This window comes from Apaloderma vittatum, unplaced genomic scaffold, assembly GCF_000703405.1.
Source record: "Apaloderma vittatum isolate BGI_N311 unplaced genomic scaffold, ASM70340v1 scaffold5384, whole genome shotgun sequence".
Lineage (NCBI taxonomy): Eukaryota > Metazoa > Chordata > Aves > Trogoniformes > Trogonidae > Apaloderma > Apaloderma vittatum.
In genome coordinates, this window is record NW_009710820.1 from 24,692 (window position 1) to 41,971 (window position 17,280).

Below are 17,280 nucleotides of genomic sequence, written 5' to 3' on the forward strand. Positions count from 1 at the left end.
AACAAAAACTGGACCACATTTAAGTGCCTGCGTTTGCTGTACTTATACAGTCAATTCCTGTACCTCTTCGTAGTTTGTATTGGTGTGAGTTAGCTGCGAGTTCTTGCTCTAAGGGAGGCTGATCACCTGTACACTGTGTTTATGTTTTTTCTAGTAAAGGGTTGTGAACAGGTTGGATTGCAAAGCAGATACCTTCCTGAAATAAGCTGCCTGATAGACAGTTTGCCTCTTGTGTAGCATTTGTTCCTGCCACATGAGAACCTGTTTTTTATGGTGCTGCATACCCTGAGTCGTAAGTGTTCTCAGCCCCTATCACTGGCTTCCACAGTTGTTCCCACTCGTTTTTACAATTCATCTGTAATTCTTGTTTCTTGAAACCAGCTGTGTTTCACTTACCCCCGCAGGAGGAGATGGTTTTAGTCATCTGAATGCACAAGTCTATTGGGAAAGCTGAGCTACTTTACTTTCAAACTTTGGGCAAACCATGGATGGCCTCAACCCTGCCTAACAATAAATAGTTGTTTAGTCTGATTTGCAGGCACTTTTTTACTGTCTGTTGGGAGGATGTAATGCCTAAGGTCAAGGTTGGCTGAGAATAATAGACCATAAACGAGTTTGATTCCAGAGAACATCCCGGCAGAGCTGGAATATATCACTACCCAGCTGGGACAGCACTCAAGTCAAATGCATCCCTCTTAGAAAGAGAGGGAGGGCAGTAGGCTCTTAAGAGCTGTCTTAAGAGAAATCCCGAATCTGGTGAACTTAATGAAATCTTCTGTTGTAAGGACCTTCCAGCTAAAGGAAGTTTGGTGCTGATGCCTGTGGGGGTGGTAGGTTGCTGAGGCCATAAGCACCTTGGGAGAGATTTTGGTTCAGAGTTGGGTCTTTCATTTTACTCCACTTGAAGGTGACACACTGCACCTGCCTGGTCTTTTAAGCCTGCTCTTGGATCAGCTGATCAGCTGCGAGAACTGGCTGTAACATCAGCCTCCTGGAAGGGACTGATGCTGGAAGAAAAATCACATGGTTTAAGGGAATCCATGCCTGGTTTCGCTTTCAAAGAGGCCAAAAATATGCTTATGTAAATGGACTGTGTCTTTCACTCATTAAACAATGACAAGAAAAAATATAGTTCATCTGCTGGTGAAGAGATATAATTGTAGAGTACTTCTGGGAAAATTACAGTTGGGAAAGGAAAGTTGCAGCCTGAAGCAAAAATAAGTTACTCAGTGAATGCAGTACATGCATTACGTGTAAAGAGCATACAACGGGTAGTGCTAAATCTTGCACAAGCTACCCCTAGCACTTGCCTTGGCTGTGAAGATTATTTTCCGTGAAAAAACAAAATTAATCCTTTGCCAAAACCTCTGTCCAGACTAGCAGCTTTTTAAAACACAAATATTTGCAAGAGTTTCAAGGGCCTAAACAGCAGCTACAGTCTAAATACATTAATGAGATAAAACGGAGATTGCGTATAAGTCCAAGACTTCCTGATGAGTTTGTAATCCTTTAAGAATAAAACAAAGCTACCAGTCTTCCAGCGTCCGTGCTTCTTACACTGTCTGTCAAAGGAGACAGTATTCAGCGGTTGTTTGTGGATGTTGTGTTACAAAAAGAACAAACTAAACAAAACACAAAATCTCAGAGCAGAATGGCACGATCTATTTTTTGTTTGTATAACAATCTGTAAATCTCAGTACAGCTTCATATGTTACAAAGACCACCATGTTCACAGGAAAGGCACGAATGCAGTTTAAACTCAGTCCTTTGAAAAGCACTTTTGCACCCTCCTTTCTCACACTTTCCCTGGTGCAGTGGATGAGGCCTTTGTACTTGTGCTGGTCCGATTCATCTATTTGCATCCGTGATTTGATGACATCCATGGGAGTAACTAACCCCCAGGCCACGACTCCAGCGAAGCCACCAGAAAGCAGCACAACGAGGAAACCTGCAGGAGAGATCGAAGGGAGGAGCAGTTAACTCCAGCCTTGCACTCATGCAGCTACAAGCATCTCGGATTTGTCAGCTATGTTAACTTTCATGGTTTTCTGCAGTTACTTTGTCCAGCACTTGCGGTTGTGTGTTTCCAGTGATCCCACACAAACTGTGTGGACTCTCCTACTCAGTTTTGGAATGCATGATACTGGCTTATGCAGAGACAGCATTTAGTTTAACATTACACAAACTGGATGTGATGCAGCCTGGGAGGATTCGCATCCTCTTCAGCTGGGTCTACTTATCTTTATAATTCTCAGGAAGATGCTTGCTGCTGAGTGTCACCTATCTGATCTTTTCTCAAATGGAACAGTTGTTTTGGGGAACCAAATCACAACCAGGAGACTTAAGTGTCTTTACATTCTGCACCTAGATTTTATTTTCAAGCTCTGGGCTGCCCCTGCTCTGTGCTCCATGGTGGCTCCTGGGAGGTTCATCCATGTTTCGTTCTTAGTTACATCTCCTATTTCTGCATTAAGAGGACTTCATACCCACATACGAGGCACCAGGGCGTGCTTTAAACACACCTCCCACAGGGAGAGGAACAGATGCTGAGGGACAAGGTTGTGCCAATGAAGCCCTCACATGCAGGCTGCTGCCACCTGCGCCGAGGGACAAAAATGGCCCCGTGGCACCAGGAAGGAAACACACAGCAACCCCCCCATGAGGACCAGATCTGCGTGAGGTTTTATAGGCACTGGGTGATGTTTGCTGAGAACCTGATTTCCCTCTTAGCATGATACTAAATAAGCCATTTTTGCAGGTAATGCCAGATGCTTTCCAATACCTACCTGGTTTATTTTTCCCAGTTGGTGTGAGCCAGTCACAAAGAGTAGAATAGGTAAGGAAATACACTGCAGAAGAAGAGCAGTCCCTGCAGAATAATGCGGAGCAGCCCTTGTAGAGACCCCTGAAACCTTCTTCCTTGGCGATCACCTTCAGACAATGCAGAGACCCTCGGTACTTTGGCTTAGAAACAGGCTGAGGAGATGCAACAGAAGGGTGTGGGTTCCTCTGAGTCTGCATGCGAACCTTGGCCACTTCGCTAGGATTCGTCAGTACAACCTGTAACATCAGAGGATGGTATTTTAACCCTTCATATTTGAACAGTGTTTTGATCCTTCTCCTGCAAACCCCTTGTCTCCCACCTTTCCAGGCAATATTGCCTGAACCCAGCAAGTTCTGGCCTCCTCCCCTCTGCCTGTGCTAAATCGCACCCAGCAGCAGCAGGACACTCATGTGCACTGTGCATAGTGTAAGGTAAGACAGAAATGAGCAGAGGATATTAAATACCTGTAATAACTTATTAAACCAGATGGGTATGGAAAGCGGATATCCTAAGCTATAGTGTAGCATACATCAGGGCTCTTGTATGCATCAGTATTTGGAACTAAGGTCCTAAAGACTTTTACAAAATTAACCTGTGTTAAGTAGAGTTGTTGCCTGCTACGAAGCACCTAGAAACCCCACCATCTGGACCGCTTGGTAAGAAGATTGCCTGTGACCGGGCATGCATTTCTGCCCAGCTCACCACTGGAGGTGAGCTCTGCTGCAAATGCTCACAGAAACTCACCTGCTTATGGGAAACTGCTCCTGGATTCAGCCTCACCTCCCTGTCCTGCAATCATGCGCGTTTGCCAGGTGGCATCGCTTCTCCATGATGCCCTGTTGAGTTTTGAGTCCTGACAAGGCGACATGGTGTACTGCCTGCTTCTACTGCAATACCGCACAGGGCTTGCGCAGCCACTGCAAACACACCAGCCTGTGCTTCAACACACTGAGTCACATCCTTCTTACATAAATATACCACCAGAGCCACTTGGAAAGTTTGCTTTCCAGGTTGTTTTTCTTCCTTTTTCTGTATTCACTGCCAAAGTCCATACTTAATAGAGTATTCTGAAGTGTTTTGGCACTCTAAACCAAACCCGGCACGAGCTGCCCAGCAGGACACAGCCACGCCACATTGGTGACCAGCGAGGGGCCAGTGTGGGCAGAGCATGACCTTCCCCTGTGAAAATAAACTCGCCAGGCTTACTGCAGGCTCCCTGCAGAAAACATTCCCTGCTTTTGCAGCCTCCTCTGTGTGTGAACAAGATCTTGTGTTGTGCTTTCCTCTTTCAGATGTTTACCTACCCGGGCAACACCTGCAGCACCTCCGGCAAGAGAAACATCGAGCTTGGACGGCTTCGCGTCGGCAGCCCCGTATCGCAGCTTGCAGATGGTGCAAAGGGAGTTTCTGTACGTGCCAAATGAAACAGAAGAAATCATCGACACTGTGAGGACCGACGCAGTCATACCTTTGTAAAATCCCCAGACCTAGTTGGAAACAGAGGAAAAAGAACACTTTTAAGAGGGAATGGCATGGGAAAGCATCTCCTCAGAAACACTGGCCATACTCGCATCTTCACAGCTCAACGGTAAAGTTAATTTCATCCTGACTCTTCTCCCCATGAATGGTTGTTTGTAACTACTGCCCATCCTCCTCAGACTGACAGAGGCAGCTCTGCCTCTCTGAAACAAGTTGCTCATAACTGGTATCAGCAATTCTGATGAGAGGAACCTACTTTTTCTGTCCTGTACGTTTCTTGTATGCAGTGCCAAATCCCATTGTAATGCTTCTCGGTCTGAATTCTCACCTAGGAACAGAGGGGATATTTTAAGATGTTGATAGCAGATTTAAAAAAAAAATAAATCAACAAATGTCATAGCAGCAAAACAGATAATTAGCCAAAAAATAACACCACCAAACAATTTACTCTTTTTTTTTTTAATAAGAGAAAAACAACACAATTAAGTAAAGTGAAATAGGTCTATGTAACAAAGATGAAAGCATTTTCATAGGACTAGTTTTCTAAAAGGGAAGGGGAAAGCAAAAGCCTGTTTGTTTTCAGTCTACAGTCAAGAAATAAAGCTCCAACAGGTACCTTCACTGTGTCCAGCGGATAACCCACTGCTGTGCTTAGACCACCTGAAACAGAGAGTGTATTGGAGATGGTTAACAGCACACGTCACGACAGACTGTTTCCCCCGTTGCAGGAAAGCATTAGGGAAATGGCAGAGAAATGCAGCTTCAGACCCCTGCCTTGCTTGGCACCAGACCTCTCTCAGGCTCCAGAGACAACATCTGAGCCAAGAATGACAGAGCAAACTATGCAGATTTCTCCGCATGACCAAGAGACGTTCCAAGGAGGAAATTTATCAGGAGAACAAGTCTTATGAGGAGCAGCTGAGGCAGCTGAGATGATTGTTTAGTCTGGAGTTGAGGAGGCTGAGAGAAGACTTCATTGCTCTCCATAACTACCTGAAAGGAGGTTATAGCGAGGCAGGGGATGGTCTCTTCTCTCAAGTTGCTAGTGATAGGGCAAAAGGAAATGGCCTCAAGTCGCACCAGGGAAGGTTTAGATTAGATATCAGGAAAAATTCCTTTACTGAAAAGATAGTGAGATATTGGAACAGGTTTCTCAGGGAAGTGATGAACTCACCATCCCTGAAGGTGTTCAAAAATCATGTAGACGTGGTACTTCAGGATATAGTTTAGTGGTCATGGTAGTGTTGGGTTGACAGTTGGACTAGATGATCTTAGATGTCTTTTCCAACATTAATAATTCTATGATTCCATGATTCTATAACACCACAGTGCAAGCCAGGACTGGGGAAAGCACGGAAAGCACTGCTGCAGTAAGGCTGAAGGGGTAACCTGGACTGTTTCTGTTCTCCCTCCCAACTTAGGCAGTAAAGAGTTTTTGGATTATGTCCAAGCACCCTCATGTGAGGTGCAAAACATTCCCACTCACACAGGAGGGTCTCTGGAGGCATTTTGATTCACCAGGCTGGGCTTGGAAATATTAAGGAATAAAAGCAGTGGTCACAAGGACATCTATAAAAGAGAAGTGGTCTTCATGCAGTACAGGTTTTCAGCAATCTGTCTGGAAGACAGGAGAGGTACTCGTGTTGCCTCCTGAAAAACAGGGGCCAGACATCATAGAATCATAGAATCATAGAATCGCAGTCTTGGTTAGAAGAGACTTTCAAGATCATTGAGTCCAACCTTTGTCCTAGACCTATCAACACTACTAAACCACGTCCCTCAGAACAGCATCTACCTATCTCTTAAACACCTCCAGGGATGGCGACGCAACCACCTCCCTGGGCAGCCTGTTCCAATGCCTGACAACCCCTCCAGTAAAGAAATTCTTCCTAATATCCAACCTGCATCTCCCCTGGCACAACTTAAGGCCATTTTCCCTTCTCCTGTCACTTGATGCTAGGGAAACTATGTCTCAGCTGCACCTTACAAAGCATTTCAAAATCTCTGGGTGAGGAACTTGTTGGGCATTAGGGTCCATGGCACTGTGCTGAGCTAAGCCTCTGAAGTGCATCTCCTACATGCACTGAACACTGCAGCAAAAGCAGAGCGAGAAGCAAAAGCAGAGGTTGGTTGGAGTCCCGGCAGGCTAGTGTGGTATCAGGGCACAGCACGGCTGGCCCCAGCACTGCTCGGCAGTGTGACCACTCACTCTCTGCCGCTCAGGGCTCAGCGGGATTAAGAGGCAGCAAGGGATTAGCGCTGGGCTTGTGCACAGCCAGCGCGCTCCTCAGCACACCCCACACACCAGCTGACCACGACTGCCCGCCTGCAGCAGTGATGTCATGTCCAGCGTGATGGGGGGGGTTGTCAATCCTCTATCAGCAGCCAGGCTCATTTCAAGACCTTAAAATAGCCACCAGAGTTGGAAACCCATTAATCCTATGAGACAAATTTACTGCCTTAATGGCAGATAAGGAGAGCAAAAGAATTCCAACATAAACTTCTTTTGGTTGCAGTAGCAAACAGATCACCCACCCATCCCTGCCCTTACCTCCTTGTGTTTCTCTGCTCTGGTCTAAATGCATCTGGTGACAGATGCCATGGATGATAAAGGGGCTGAGCAGCTAACTTCCTCCCAGCACATCAAGTCATCTCGCCAAGACATCTGATAGGAAATCAGGCTGGGGGGAAAATGAAGCTGTATCCATGTGAGTTATTTACACAGAGATCAAATTCTTAAAAGAGCTGGATGAGTCCTTCAGGGAGCCAGGCAGTCATAGATAGAGTGCACGCCTGGTGGCTCACAGATTGGAAACCGAATTGAATCCTTCTTTAAAAAAATAAAAACCAAGGTACTTAAAAATATATTAGTTGCTGTGGGTATTTGACTAGGCATGTTCACCTGTGATTACGTAGCTGCTTAGAAGCTCTGGAAAGCTCTGCTACATTTTGGAGGAAAGTAGTAGCTGCTGGTGTGAGTCACCAGGAGATAATCAGAAGGTGCATTACTTAGAAGAAAAGAACCAACAGCATCTTGCTTGCAGAAAAATGGTTTCTTCTGCAAAATCTCTATCAAGCCTGCCACTAGATAAATAGCAATGAAGATGAAAAATGGGCCAAGAAGCCACCTTCTGTATTTCAAAACCAAAATGAGGTCAAGCTGGAAGAGAGACAGTGATAAGGGAATACACAGGCAGAGTAATACAGCTCAAAGGAGCAATGCTCTGCTCCGAGTAGAGGGTGCCAAAGCACAAAGTCACCCAGGGACACCTGCACTGTCCTAGATTCCCAGCCACTGGCCAGAGGCAGATGCAGACACGGCCTCTGCCAGCCAGGGAAGAACAGCATGTGACTTAATGTCAGTGTGACTGTGCTGACCTCAGAGGTGCAGTCTGCTGGCCCAAGAACCCTTCCCAGATGGGAGGATTTGGCATCCCGTTGTCTTCAGACTTCCTGAAAATTAGAGGCAGCACCTGCAGGCTGACCAGGCACTGGTGGTTCAGGGGGCCTTGCACAGCTAAGTGCTGACTTGGTCCACCAGCTCAGGAAGGTAGGAGCCTTGTATCACGCACATCAGGTACCAAGGCTGATTTGGGTCAGTGTTCAAGAAATTGCTCCATTCACACGTTAACATGCAGAGACAGCAGCAACATAGACAAAACTGGTTTGCCCCGAAACAGCTTATTCCCCACTGCTTCTCAGTCGTAAGGACTCCTGCTAACCTGGGATCCAGCAAGGACCAAACAGCTCCACTTGGGAGGAGACTATAAAGTTAATTTTTTCACTGCTCCCACCCCAGACCTCTGAACCACCACAGTCTGCCATGAACTGCACTCCTTAAAAGCCAAAGCACTCAGGACAGTTAAGGTGTCAGAGCTGAGGAGAAAAGCCAAAGCACTCAGGACAGTTAAGGTGTCAGAGCTGAGGAGAAAAGCCAAAGCACTCAGGACAGTTAAGGTGTTGGAGCTGAGGAGCTCAGTCAAGTTCACCAAAGGCTGAGGAAGAGTTTCTCTGCATGATGTCACACAATATAAATAGCCTGGGACAAAGACAGCATGACTCACACGTGCCCTGTTCGCACAGCAGATCAGGGCCAGCAATGTATGGCATGCATATGGGAGAGGCATCCCCTGGGACTCCTGCTGAGTAACACTTCCCCAGCCAGGGTGCTCACCAAGCCACAGTCCATCATTTATCAGCAGTCCTGGCCAACTCTGGAGGTCCCAGCTGATTGGAAGTCAGCCAATATAACACTCACCTGTAAGGATTATCCAGAAAATTACAGGCCAGTCAGTTTGACTTCAGTGCCAGGGAAGATGATGGATCAGATCATACTGAGTTCCACTACGCAGCACATGCAGGACAACCAGGTGATCAGATCCAGTTAGCATGGCTTTAGGAAGGGCAGGTACAGTTTAACAAATCTGATCTCCTTCTACGACAGGGTGACCCGCTTGTTGGATGAAGGAAAGGCTGTGGATGTTGTCTGCCTTGAGTTTAGTGAGGCATGTGACACTGTTGCCCACAGCATTCTCCTAGAGAAATTGACTGCTCTTGGCTTGGATAGGCACATGCTTTGCTGGGTGGAAAAACTGGTTAGATGGCCGAGGCCAAAGAGTCATGTTCAATGGAGTTAAATTCAGTTGGTGGCCGGTCACGAGTGGTGTCCCGCATGGCTTAGTGTTGGGCCCAGTCCTGTTAAATGTTTTCATTAATGATTTGGACAAGGGGATAGAGTATATCCTTAGTAAGTTTGCAGAAGACACCAAGCTGGGTGGAAGTGTCGAATTGCTTGAGGGTAGGGAGGCTCTACAGAAGGATCTAGACAGGCTGGATGGCTGGGCCAAGGCCAATCGCATGAGTTTCAATAAGGCCAAATGCCGGGTCCTGCACTTCGGCCACAACAACCCCCAGCAGCGCTACAGGCTTGGGGAGGAGTGGCTGGAGAGTTGCCACGCAGAGGGACCTGGGGGTGTTGATGGACACCGGCTGAACATCAACCAACAGTGTGCCCAGGGGGACAAGAAGTCCAACGGCATCCTGGCCTGGATCAGGAACGGTGCTGTCAGCAGGAGCAGGGAGGGCATCGTGCCCCCGGACTCGGTTTCGGTGAGGCTGCACCTCAAGTCCTGTGTCCAGTTCTGGGCCCCTCACTACAAGAGGGACATAGAGGTGCTGGAGAGGGTACAGAGGTGGGCTGCCAAGCTGATAAAGGATTTGGAGCTTGTGTTGTAGGAGAAGCGGCTGAGGGATCTGGGGCTGTTTAGCCTGGAGGAGACTGAGGGGAGATCTTATCACTCTCTACAACTACCTGAAAGGAGGTTGTAGCAAGGCAGGGGTTGGTCTATTCTCCCTACTGGCGAGTGATAGGACAAGGGGAAATGGCCTTAAGCTGCACCAAGGGAAGCTTCAGGTTGTATATTAGGAAGAATTTCTTCACTGGAGGGATTGTCAGCCATTGGAACAAGCTGCCCAGGGAGGTGGTTGAGTCACCATCCCTGAAGGTGTTTAAGAGATGGGTAGATGCTTTATTGAGGGACATGGTTTGGTGGTGTTGATAGGGCTAGGACAAAGGTTGGACTCGAGGAACTCGAATGTCTCTTCTAACCAAACTCCTCTATGATTTTATGATTCTACTTATTCTATAAATATAAATGGCAAAACTGGCTGAACTATCTTCATTGGGTTGTAGTTTGCCATTTGTCATGCCTGCTCTGTCTGAGATGTTCTCAGGTGTTGCGTAGAAGTTGCAGCATCCTCTGTGCACACATGGTGCAGGGAAAAAACCTGGTTTACTCACAAGCTCTTCACCAGTCAGGCCAGTTTGACCAGGCAATTCAAATAAGGAGGAATCGTGGCAGGGTGGCCACTGCAATGGTAATCAGCAGAGAGCTAGTAGCAGTCATACAGAGTCCACCAGGCTGCAACAGCTCCAAGATGTTGGCAGACCCCTAGCTGAGAGACGCAAGGGGAAGCAATAATCATGGTGCATGCACTGGATAGGTAGACAATAACTTCCAAAGATCTTTACTTTGTGAAGAGCTGGCAATGTAAGGAGTGCCCCACACCCTAAACAAGCTGAGCTCTATCCAGTAACATGACCCTGGCAGTGGCCAGCAGGAGCTCCTTTAGCTGTAAAGACAGGGAGACAGCATGTTTCTTCCACAGTTGGACTACATTACGTAACTGTGGACTGCATGTGACTGGTGTATAACCTTGCAGTAAGGTGTGGAGAAGCCCAAGCATGCTGCAGACCCTGTTGATCTACCACTGCTGGATGAACCTCAGCTTCCCCTTCCCAAATCTTCATGCCTGGCTCAAGAGTCAAGTCATGCCCATCAATAGCCTTAATCATCAACACCCACCCCCTGCCGTGGTCCATAGCAGGGCTAGAAAACACACATAGGTTCGTAGGAAAATTCAAGTTGGAAGGAACCTCAGGAGGTCTCTAGTCCATCTTCCTGCTCAGCTTCATTGGCCAGGAAGGACATCCTTATAGATGACCTCTTTTTGAGGACACCTAGGCCCTTCTGGTGGTTATTGAAAGTTTCCACAGCATGTTTCTTTCCATTTCTTTCCATCTGGAATCATAGCAGGTCACTGTTTTCTGGGCTGAAGATGCTGAGCTCGTCCCACGGATACAGAAGCAACAGCTCAGAGGAGATGCACAATATTTGTGCAGGTGCCTGAACCAGGCTGGATCATTATATGGGATTCAGGTAATATGTGGGCAACATCTCTGCTGTTTTTCAGAGGTGCTTAAGCCATTCTTTCTCCAAAACACTGGAGAAAACTCTGAAAACAGGTCAAGGTGATAAGACTGTAATTCACTGAACAAAACCTCTGTTATTTGTATTGCCTCTTGAGACTGCCAAACTCCAGCAGATCTCAAAGTGAAATCTGACATGCAGGCCTTGGGCTGGGCATCTCAGCCATCTGGCACGTTTACCTGGCCTTTCTGGCAGCTGCAACGCCAAGGCCCTTGTCTTTGTATTCAATACTCCATTAAATCTGACAGGATTTCAGAAAAGAAGTAAGATCAGTGACTACATTTTGCTGTTTAAAACAAAGTTGGATTTGAACAGCACATGTTCCAAAAATGTCTAGAATGAAATCACACTTTTTTCCTGTTACTTTTTTTTATATTCAGTTAACCTACTTTCTCCTAGATCAAAGCCTGCTACGTAGCACTGAAATCACCATTGAAACTGCAAATACATCTTAACCTAAGATAATGCAAAGGTCATTCATTCAGACTTTCTTCACTGCCAAAAGCTATGTCACTACCCCCACCATCTCACAAATCATGTCCTCAACCCCCAAAATTGTGGCCCCTACATCCTACCAGGTTCCCCAGGCACCAGACATGTGAGGGTTTGCTGTCCAGGCGTTACTTGCCAGCTTTTTATCAGCATGCAACACATTCCACTTTGTCTTTTCCTATCAGACTTTTGCCGTCCTGCTGCAATTAGACTGGAGGAGATTGCAAGGCAATGACCTCTGCTGACCCAACTGCAGCACCGCCTCTCCAGTAGCTCTGTGAGCCTGCTCTGATTACATTTCCCACTTAATGAAGAAGAATGCACTTTTAACAAGCAGCCCACATCGAAAGACTCTCAGCTCTGCCAGTGAAACCTGCCCGTTAGCTGAAAGAGAAAGAAACACGACGAACTGCTTTCAACAACAAGCACTACTTTATGCATTTACCTCCAATGGCCCCGGCAATGAAATCCATCCAGACTGAGTCAGCTGCCTTTTTTACCCTGATTAAGTGTTAGGGAGGTAGAAGAACGGATGATATCGGCTCGCTTTTTTTGCAGGTCCTTTGGTGACTTGCAGTATGAATCACCTTCCTACTGTCTCTTCTCGCCTCTGGGTACTGTGAGCCTTGTGGATCCTTGATGAATTTGTACACTGGGGGCAGAAACAAGAAGCCTGGAGCTGTTCCAGGAACACAGTGAATAAATAAGTAATCCCATGGAGCCCTGCAACTCTGCGCCAGAGCCGCTGTTCCCAGAGCCTTTCTGCTTGGAAAATCACAAGGGGTGGTGCCTTGCAAAGTAACGCTGGTTGTGGAGAGGCCACGTCCCGTGGTACTTATTAACCCCAGAAGACAGCCTTGCACACTTCCTTGCCATGGAGAAATGGCACAGGTGGCTGTGTATGAGATGTGCACAGCTGTGTATGTATCCCATCCCACACTTCCTCTTTCTCATGGAGCAAACCTCCTTCCCATCAAGGAAAATACCTTGTGCCCTTCCCAGGAATTTGCCTTGGCTTTCCTAACCCCCACAGCTGACCCTAAACTTTTACCTAGATCCTCAAGTATTGTTACCTGTCGGCTGTGTATACTCATGGTGAAGCCCAGAAATTAATCCAACCACACAAAAAGCATTAGCTTCCCTTTCAGACCACAGGGTAGTTCTCCCAGCCCTCCTGAGGAGCTCTGCTTCTTCACTTCTTTCTCAGTCTCCCAATCCCCTTTCCAATGCCAGCTCCTTGCTGACTTAAGCACAGGAGCAGGAATCTCAATTGCTGCTGCTTGTACTCCAGTGTTCTGCCCTGCAGGGAAGATGGATTTTGCCAGCACCTAATTTTTTCTTCCTAATTTACACTCAGCACAGGGTGGTGATCTCAGCAGGTGAAAAAAGCACGGAGAGGGACCTCATGGCCAAGGAAAACCAAGAGCTCAAGAAAATGCCATATTGCCCATTTTTGCACAACAGCCCCATACTGGAGGGCTGGCACATCTACATGGGAGAAACTGAGATTTTCCTGAAGTGAGCCTGGAAACCAAAGTCCAAATGCAGTGAAGGCCTTGACAAGTTGTGACATGAATTGTAGACCTCTTGAAGAGGTTTTCCCAGGTCAGAGCCAAGACACATTTGCAGCAAAAGGAGAAGAACATTTCTCAGCTGCTGCCCCCCTGGGTCAGCTTTACAGAAAAGCCGAGGATTTCAGTCCCCAGCGCTTTCTCCTGCACATTTTACAAGAACTTATTTCTCACTGAAATGCATATTTTGGCTGGGGTGATGTATCAGTGTGAGGGCTCAGCGTTCCTTGGAACTGAAAATTAGTTTGAGCAACCTGCTTCCCACAATTTCTTACGTGTCCTTCCCTGAACACTTCCTGCACTGGTGTTGTGGTTTAACCCCAGTCAGCAACTAAGCATGAGTCAGCCACTTGCTCACACCCCCCTCCCACAATGGCAAAGGGGAGAGAATCAGAGAACAAAAAGGTAAAAATCACAGGCTGAGATAAAGACAGTTTAATAGAACAGAAAAGGAAGGGGAAATAATAATAATAATAATAATAATAGAAAATACAAGACAAGTGATGCGCAATAGCCTACACCTGCTGACTGATGCCCAGCCAGTCCCTGAGCTGGAGTGTCCTCTGGTCAACTCCCCCCAGTTTATATACTGACATCATGCGGTGTTGAAAACCCCTTTGCCCAGTTTGGGTCATCTGTCCTGGCTGCATCCCCTTCCAGTTGGCTGTGTAACCCCAGCCTCCTTGCTGGTAGGGCAGTACAAGAAGCTGAAAAGTCCTTGATTTAGTAAACAGTACTGCAACAGTGAAAACATCCCTGTGTTATCAACATTCTTCTCATCCTAAATCCAAGACATAGCACTATAGCAGCTACTAGGAAGAAAATTAACTTTATTTCAGCTGAAATCAGGACAGCTGGAGAGAACAGTTTATTCCAGTTTAACAAAATGTCAGGACAGCAAAAACTTAAAACCAGAAGTAAAATATTATCCAGAGAGATGCAATATAGCTGCTAAAACACACTGGGTTACTCAGTAGCTCCTCCTTTTTACACCTGGTGACCATACAGGAATTATTAATGGTTCATCAACAGTCCGTACTTGCCAAGTGCGGGGAAAGGTGCTCTTTAAATTTCTCCTACCAGCCGTTCCTGGCTGCTGTCCTTGCAGGCCCCCTCCAGCAGCAGGACCAGGTGTGGGACCTGCCATGTCAGTGACACACGAGAACACGGACACGGTCCCCTCTGGCACCTGGGGCAGCCCAGGAGCCCAGAGCCTCCTGGTCCTGCAGACTTCGGATAACCTGACAAGCTGCTCCAGCCTGTGCTGCAGCAGTCACTGCTGCCTTCGGGACCTCTGCTTAGACACCACTGTTAAATAGTTCTTTTCTGGGAGCTGCTTCCAGGCAAAGTCAAGAAATTCATTATATTCCCCACATGAAAGTATCACCACGCATTCCCTCCCAGCATATGGCCTGGGGTGTCATGTAGAGGGGGATTTTTCTCTATATTGCAGTGACTGGTGCAATGTCAGCAAGAAAATACAGCCTGGCTGACTAAGTGTCAGAGCTTATAAATATTTCCCTCCTTCATCCCCATCTCCTCAGGTTTCAGGGATTTTCCAGCTCTCAGATACAAGCCTCATTAGAAATACCAGAATCCAGCAGCCCAGTGACACAGGACAACCAAGAGATTCAAAAAAGTCCAGTTCGAAGAAATCTTGAATTATCAGGAAGTTCTTCAAGATCAAATACGAGTTGTTCCTGTCACCCTCTGACACATTGTCCAAGGACTGGCAGAGGTCACTGCTACCCCAGCTTGCAAAGAAATGCCACAGTCCACACTTATCCCCACGCAGGGATAAGTGACAGTCTCAGCCCCAGTGGTCTTCTCAAAGCATGCCCCTAGGAAATGCTGCCACATTGAGCCTTCACAGGGCATAGTACTCCACTCACAATAACTCACAAGTTTAAGAGCGATTTGTACAAAACAGGTGAATTTCACAGGAGATTTTGGGAAAGCAGAGCATGGAAGGTGCTGTCAGATGAAAAGACAGATCTGAAGATATGAAACAATCTGCAGGAAATTATGAAATTAAGTGATACAAAAGCAAGGAAGGCCTTGATTTTGCACAGTGTGTGATGGATGAAACACTCCGCTTGCTTCCCAAGAGGCAGCAGCTGCCTGCCCACCCAGGCAGGAAGAACTGCTCCACGGCTAAGCAGCAGCAGGGAGCAAAAGGAAAAGTGGAGAGGGAGACTTTACGTAGGTAATAAATGTTAAATAACAGCTTTCAGGTGAGATACAAAAGCAGGGACACTCCTTTACCCCTCTCCTTCCACAGCTCACTCCCAGGGTATTACCAACACCATTAACCCTGCAAAGTGAAAGTGTGTCCTCTTTTGCCACTGCAACCACCTGCTAGCTCGTCGACGGAAATTTGCTGAGCAAATGTTCCTGCCTCCTTTCCTGCCGTAACATGCTGCTTTTTCTATTCTCCTCGCACTATGCGATAACACACTCACACGTGTATCCATTAATTCCCATCCCATTTATTTTGGAAAAATCCTTGACTGAAGAGACTGTTCAAACAGTGTTACTCTGGGCTATTTGCACACTGTTAAACAAAAAACACGAGCAATGCTGAGCTGGCAGCACCTGGCGCTTGGCTTGCGTGGCGGGGGGTGGAAAGGGGGGTGGAACCTCCTGGCTCCAGCTGTGTTGCAGATTTTCTAATCAAAGTGTCTCCTTGTCCTTTACCTCAGGTACTAATGAAAAAAAACAATAATTCCAAGGACTCAAACATTTGCAGCAAATTTCACAGCAAAACAAACAAAATTGGTAAGGAAACCATTCTGAGTGTTGCCAATGGCATCACTTTTAGTGATGATCACTGATTCCACCTCTGGAAATATGATAGAAGGTTGTAATGTTTCTAAACACATTTCCAAAGGAAGCAAAAATAATCCATTTCCAAGATGACCAAGATGATTGCAGTAATTGAAGAAGTGACAGATTTTCTGGCTTTGGGCAAGTGACTCAATCTCCCTACGCCTAATCTTCTCACCAGCACAAATGGTGAGGTGTATGTTCACTGCCACGAAGTCACTGCAAGGATTCAGGCACTTCTCAGAGAGTCCCAAGTCTCTGTTGAGGTGGAAGAAGTAACATTAGCACCCACTCTACACAAACACCCACATGAAAAAAAAAAAACAAAAAGAAACCCCAACTTTAAAAAAGGCATTTTTCTTATGGTTCTTTTAAAGCCTTATAGAAATCTTCCCCCCAAATCCTGATCTTTAAAATAAGAAAGAGAAACTGTCAGCTCCAGGTAAGTTTTTATGCCGTATGACATTGGAATGACTCCTGGGTGTGGTGGAGGAAGGGGATGTCGGGACTGTTGTTGACTTTCTGATTGCAGTTTGAGCCTCTTTCCAACATCTTGCAGATTTTCTGTGCTTTAACGAACAGAAGATGTAGTCAGCGACCTGGCAGCAGGCTTGGAGAGCCGGGAGCAGAGGGAGCCACTCACCTTCCCAGCCTCCTCTTCTCTACCAAGCAATAATGTACTCTATTTGTCATGATTAAATTAATGTCAGCCCTCCACCTTTTCTGCAAGGTTAGTTTGGGTGTTAAAAGTAGAACATAGATGTCATGGTAGAAACAGTGACAAGCCCCAAATCCTTTGATAATGCTGTTGCAGGATCAGTGCTCTCTTGAGTCTATGTCTCTGTATCTTTTTCTGCAATATTCTCAAACTGTGTCTCCCTTTGGTCTCCTCTGTATACCAGTGAAGAATGAATGAGATGCCACATCATTTTTGACTAGCCAACAGTCTTCGTTCTTTTTGGAATGATCTGATGTTATGTGATTTAACAACCTCAGAGCTACTTGCAAATTTGGAAGAAATCCTTCTCTAGAACTATGAAGCATTATTATTTAGGACTTTGATATCAACTGCTAAATTCACATGGGAAAGATCATTATAAATCTTTGTCAGTGACATGGATGATGGCACTGAGCGCACCCTCAGTAAGTTTGCTGACGACATCAAGCTGTGTGGTGCCGTGGACTCACTTGAGGGAAGAGATGCAATCCAGAGGGACCTTGACAGGCTTGAGAAATGGGCCAGTGCAAACTGCATGAGTCAGAATGCAAAGTCCTGTACCTGGGCCAGGCTAATCCCAAGCGCAAATACAAACTGGGC

The 17,280-nt window shown here is 46.5% G+C and overlaps 1 protein-coding gene across 1 annotated transcript; it reads right to left on the reverse strand.

The window, feature by feature from the left end:
- Nucleotides 1–1,661: 1,661 nt before the first annotated feature.
- SLC25A47 (solute carrier family 25, member 47) lies at nt 1,662–12,038 on the reverse strand. Its single transcript, XM_009867390.1, has 6 exons — nt 12,011–12,038; nt 4,920–4,963; nt 4,560–4,631; nt 4,129–4,311; nt 2,787–3,060; nt 1,662–1,948 (listed from the first exon to the last, which is right to left on the reverse strand). Exons 1-6 carry the CDS (start codon nt 12,036–12,038, stop codon nt 1,662–1,664), a joined length of 888 nt encoding a protein of 295 aa, XP_009865692.1.
- Nucleotides 12,039–17,280: the final 5,242 nt, after the last annotated feature.

What these genes read in the sequence shown, in the direction of transcription:
- SLC25A47 (XM_009867390.1), bottom strand. Translation starts at nt 12,038, where the DNA reads ATGGATTTCATTGCCGGGGCCATTGGAG. An exon ending in ATCCGCTGGACACAGTGAAG is followed by an intron (nt 4,632 to 4,919) that starts GTACCTGTTGGA and finishes CTCTGTTCCTAG; the next exon opens with GTGAGAATTCAGACCGAGAA. An exon ending in AAACGTACAGGACAGAAAAA is followed by an intron (nt 4,312 to 4,559) that starts GTAGGTTCCTCT and finishes GTTTCCAACTAG; the next exon opens with GTCTGGGGATTTTACAAAGG.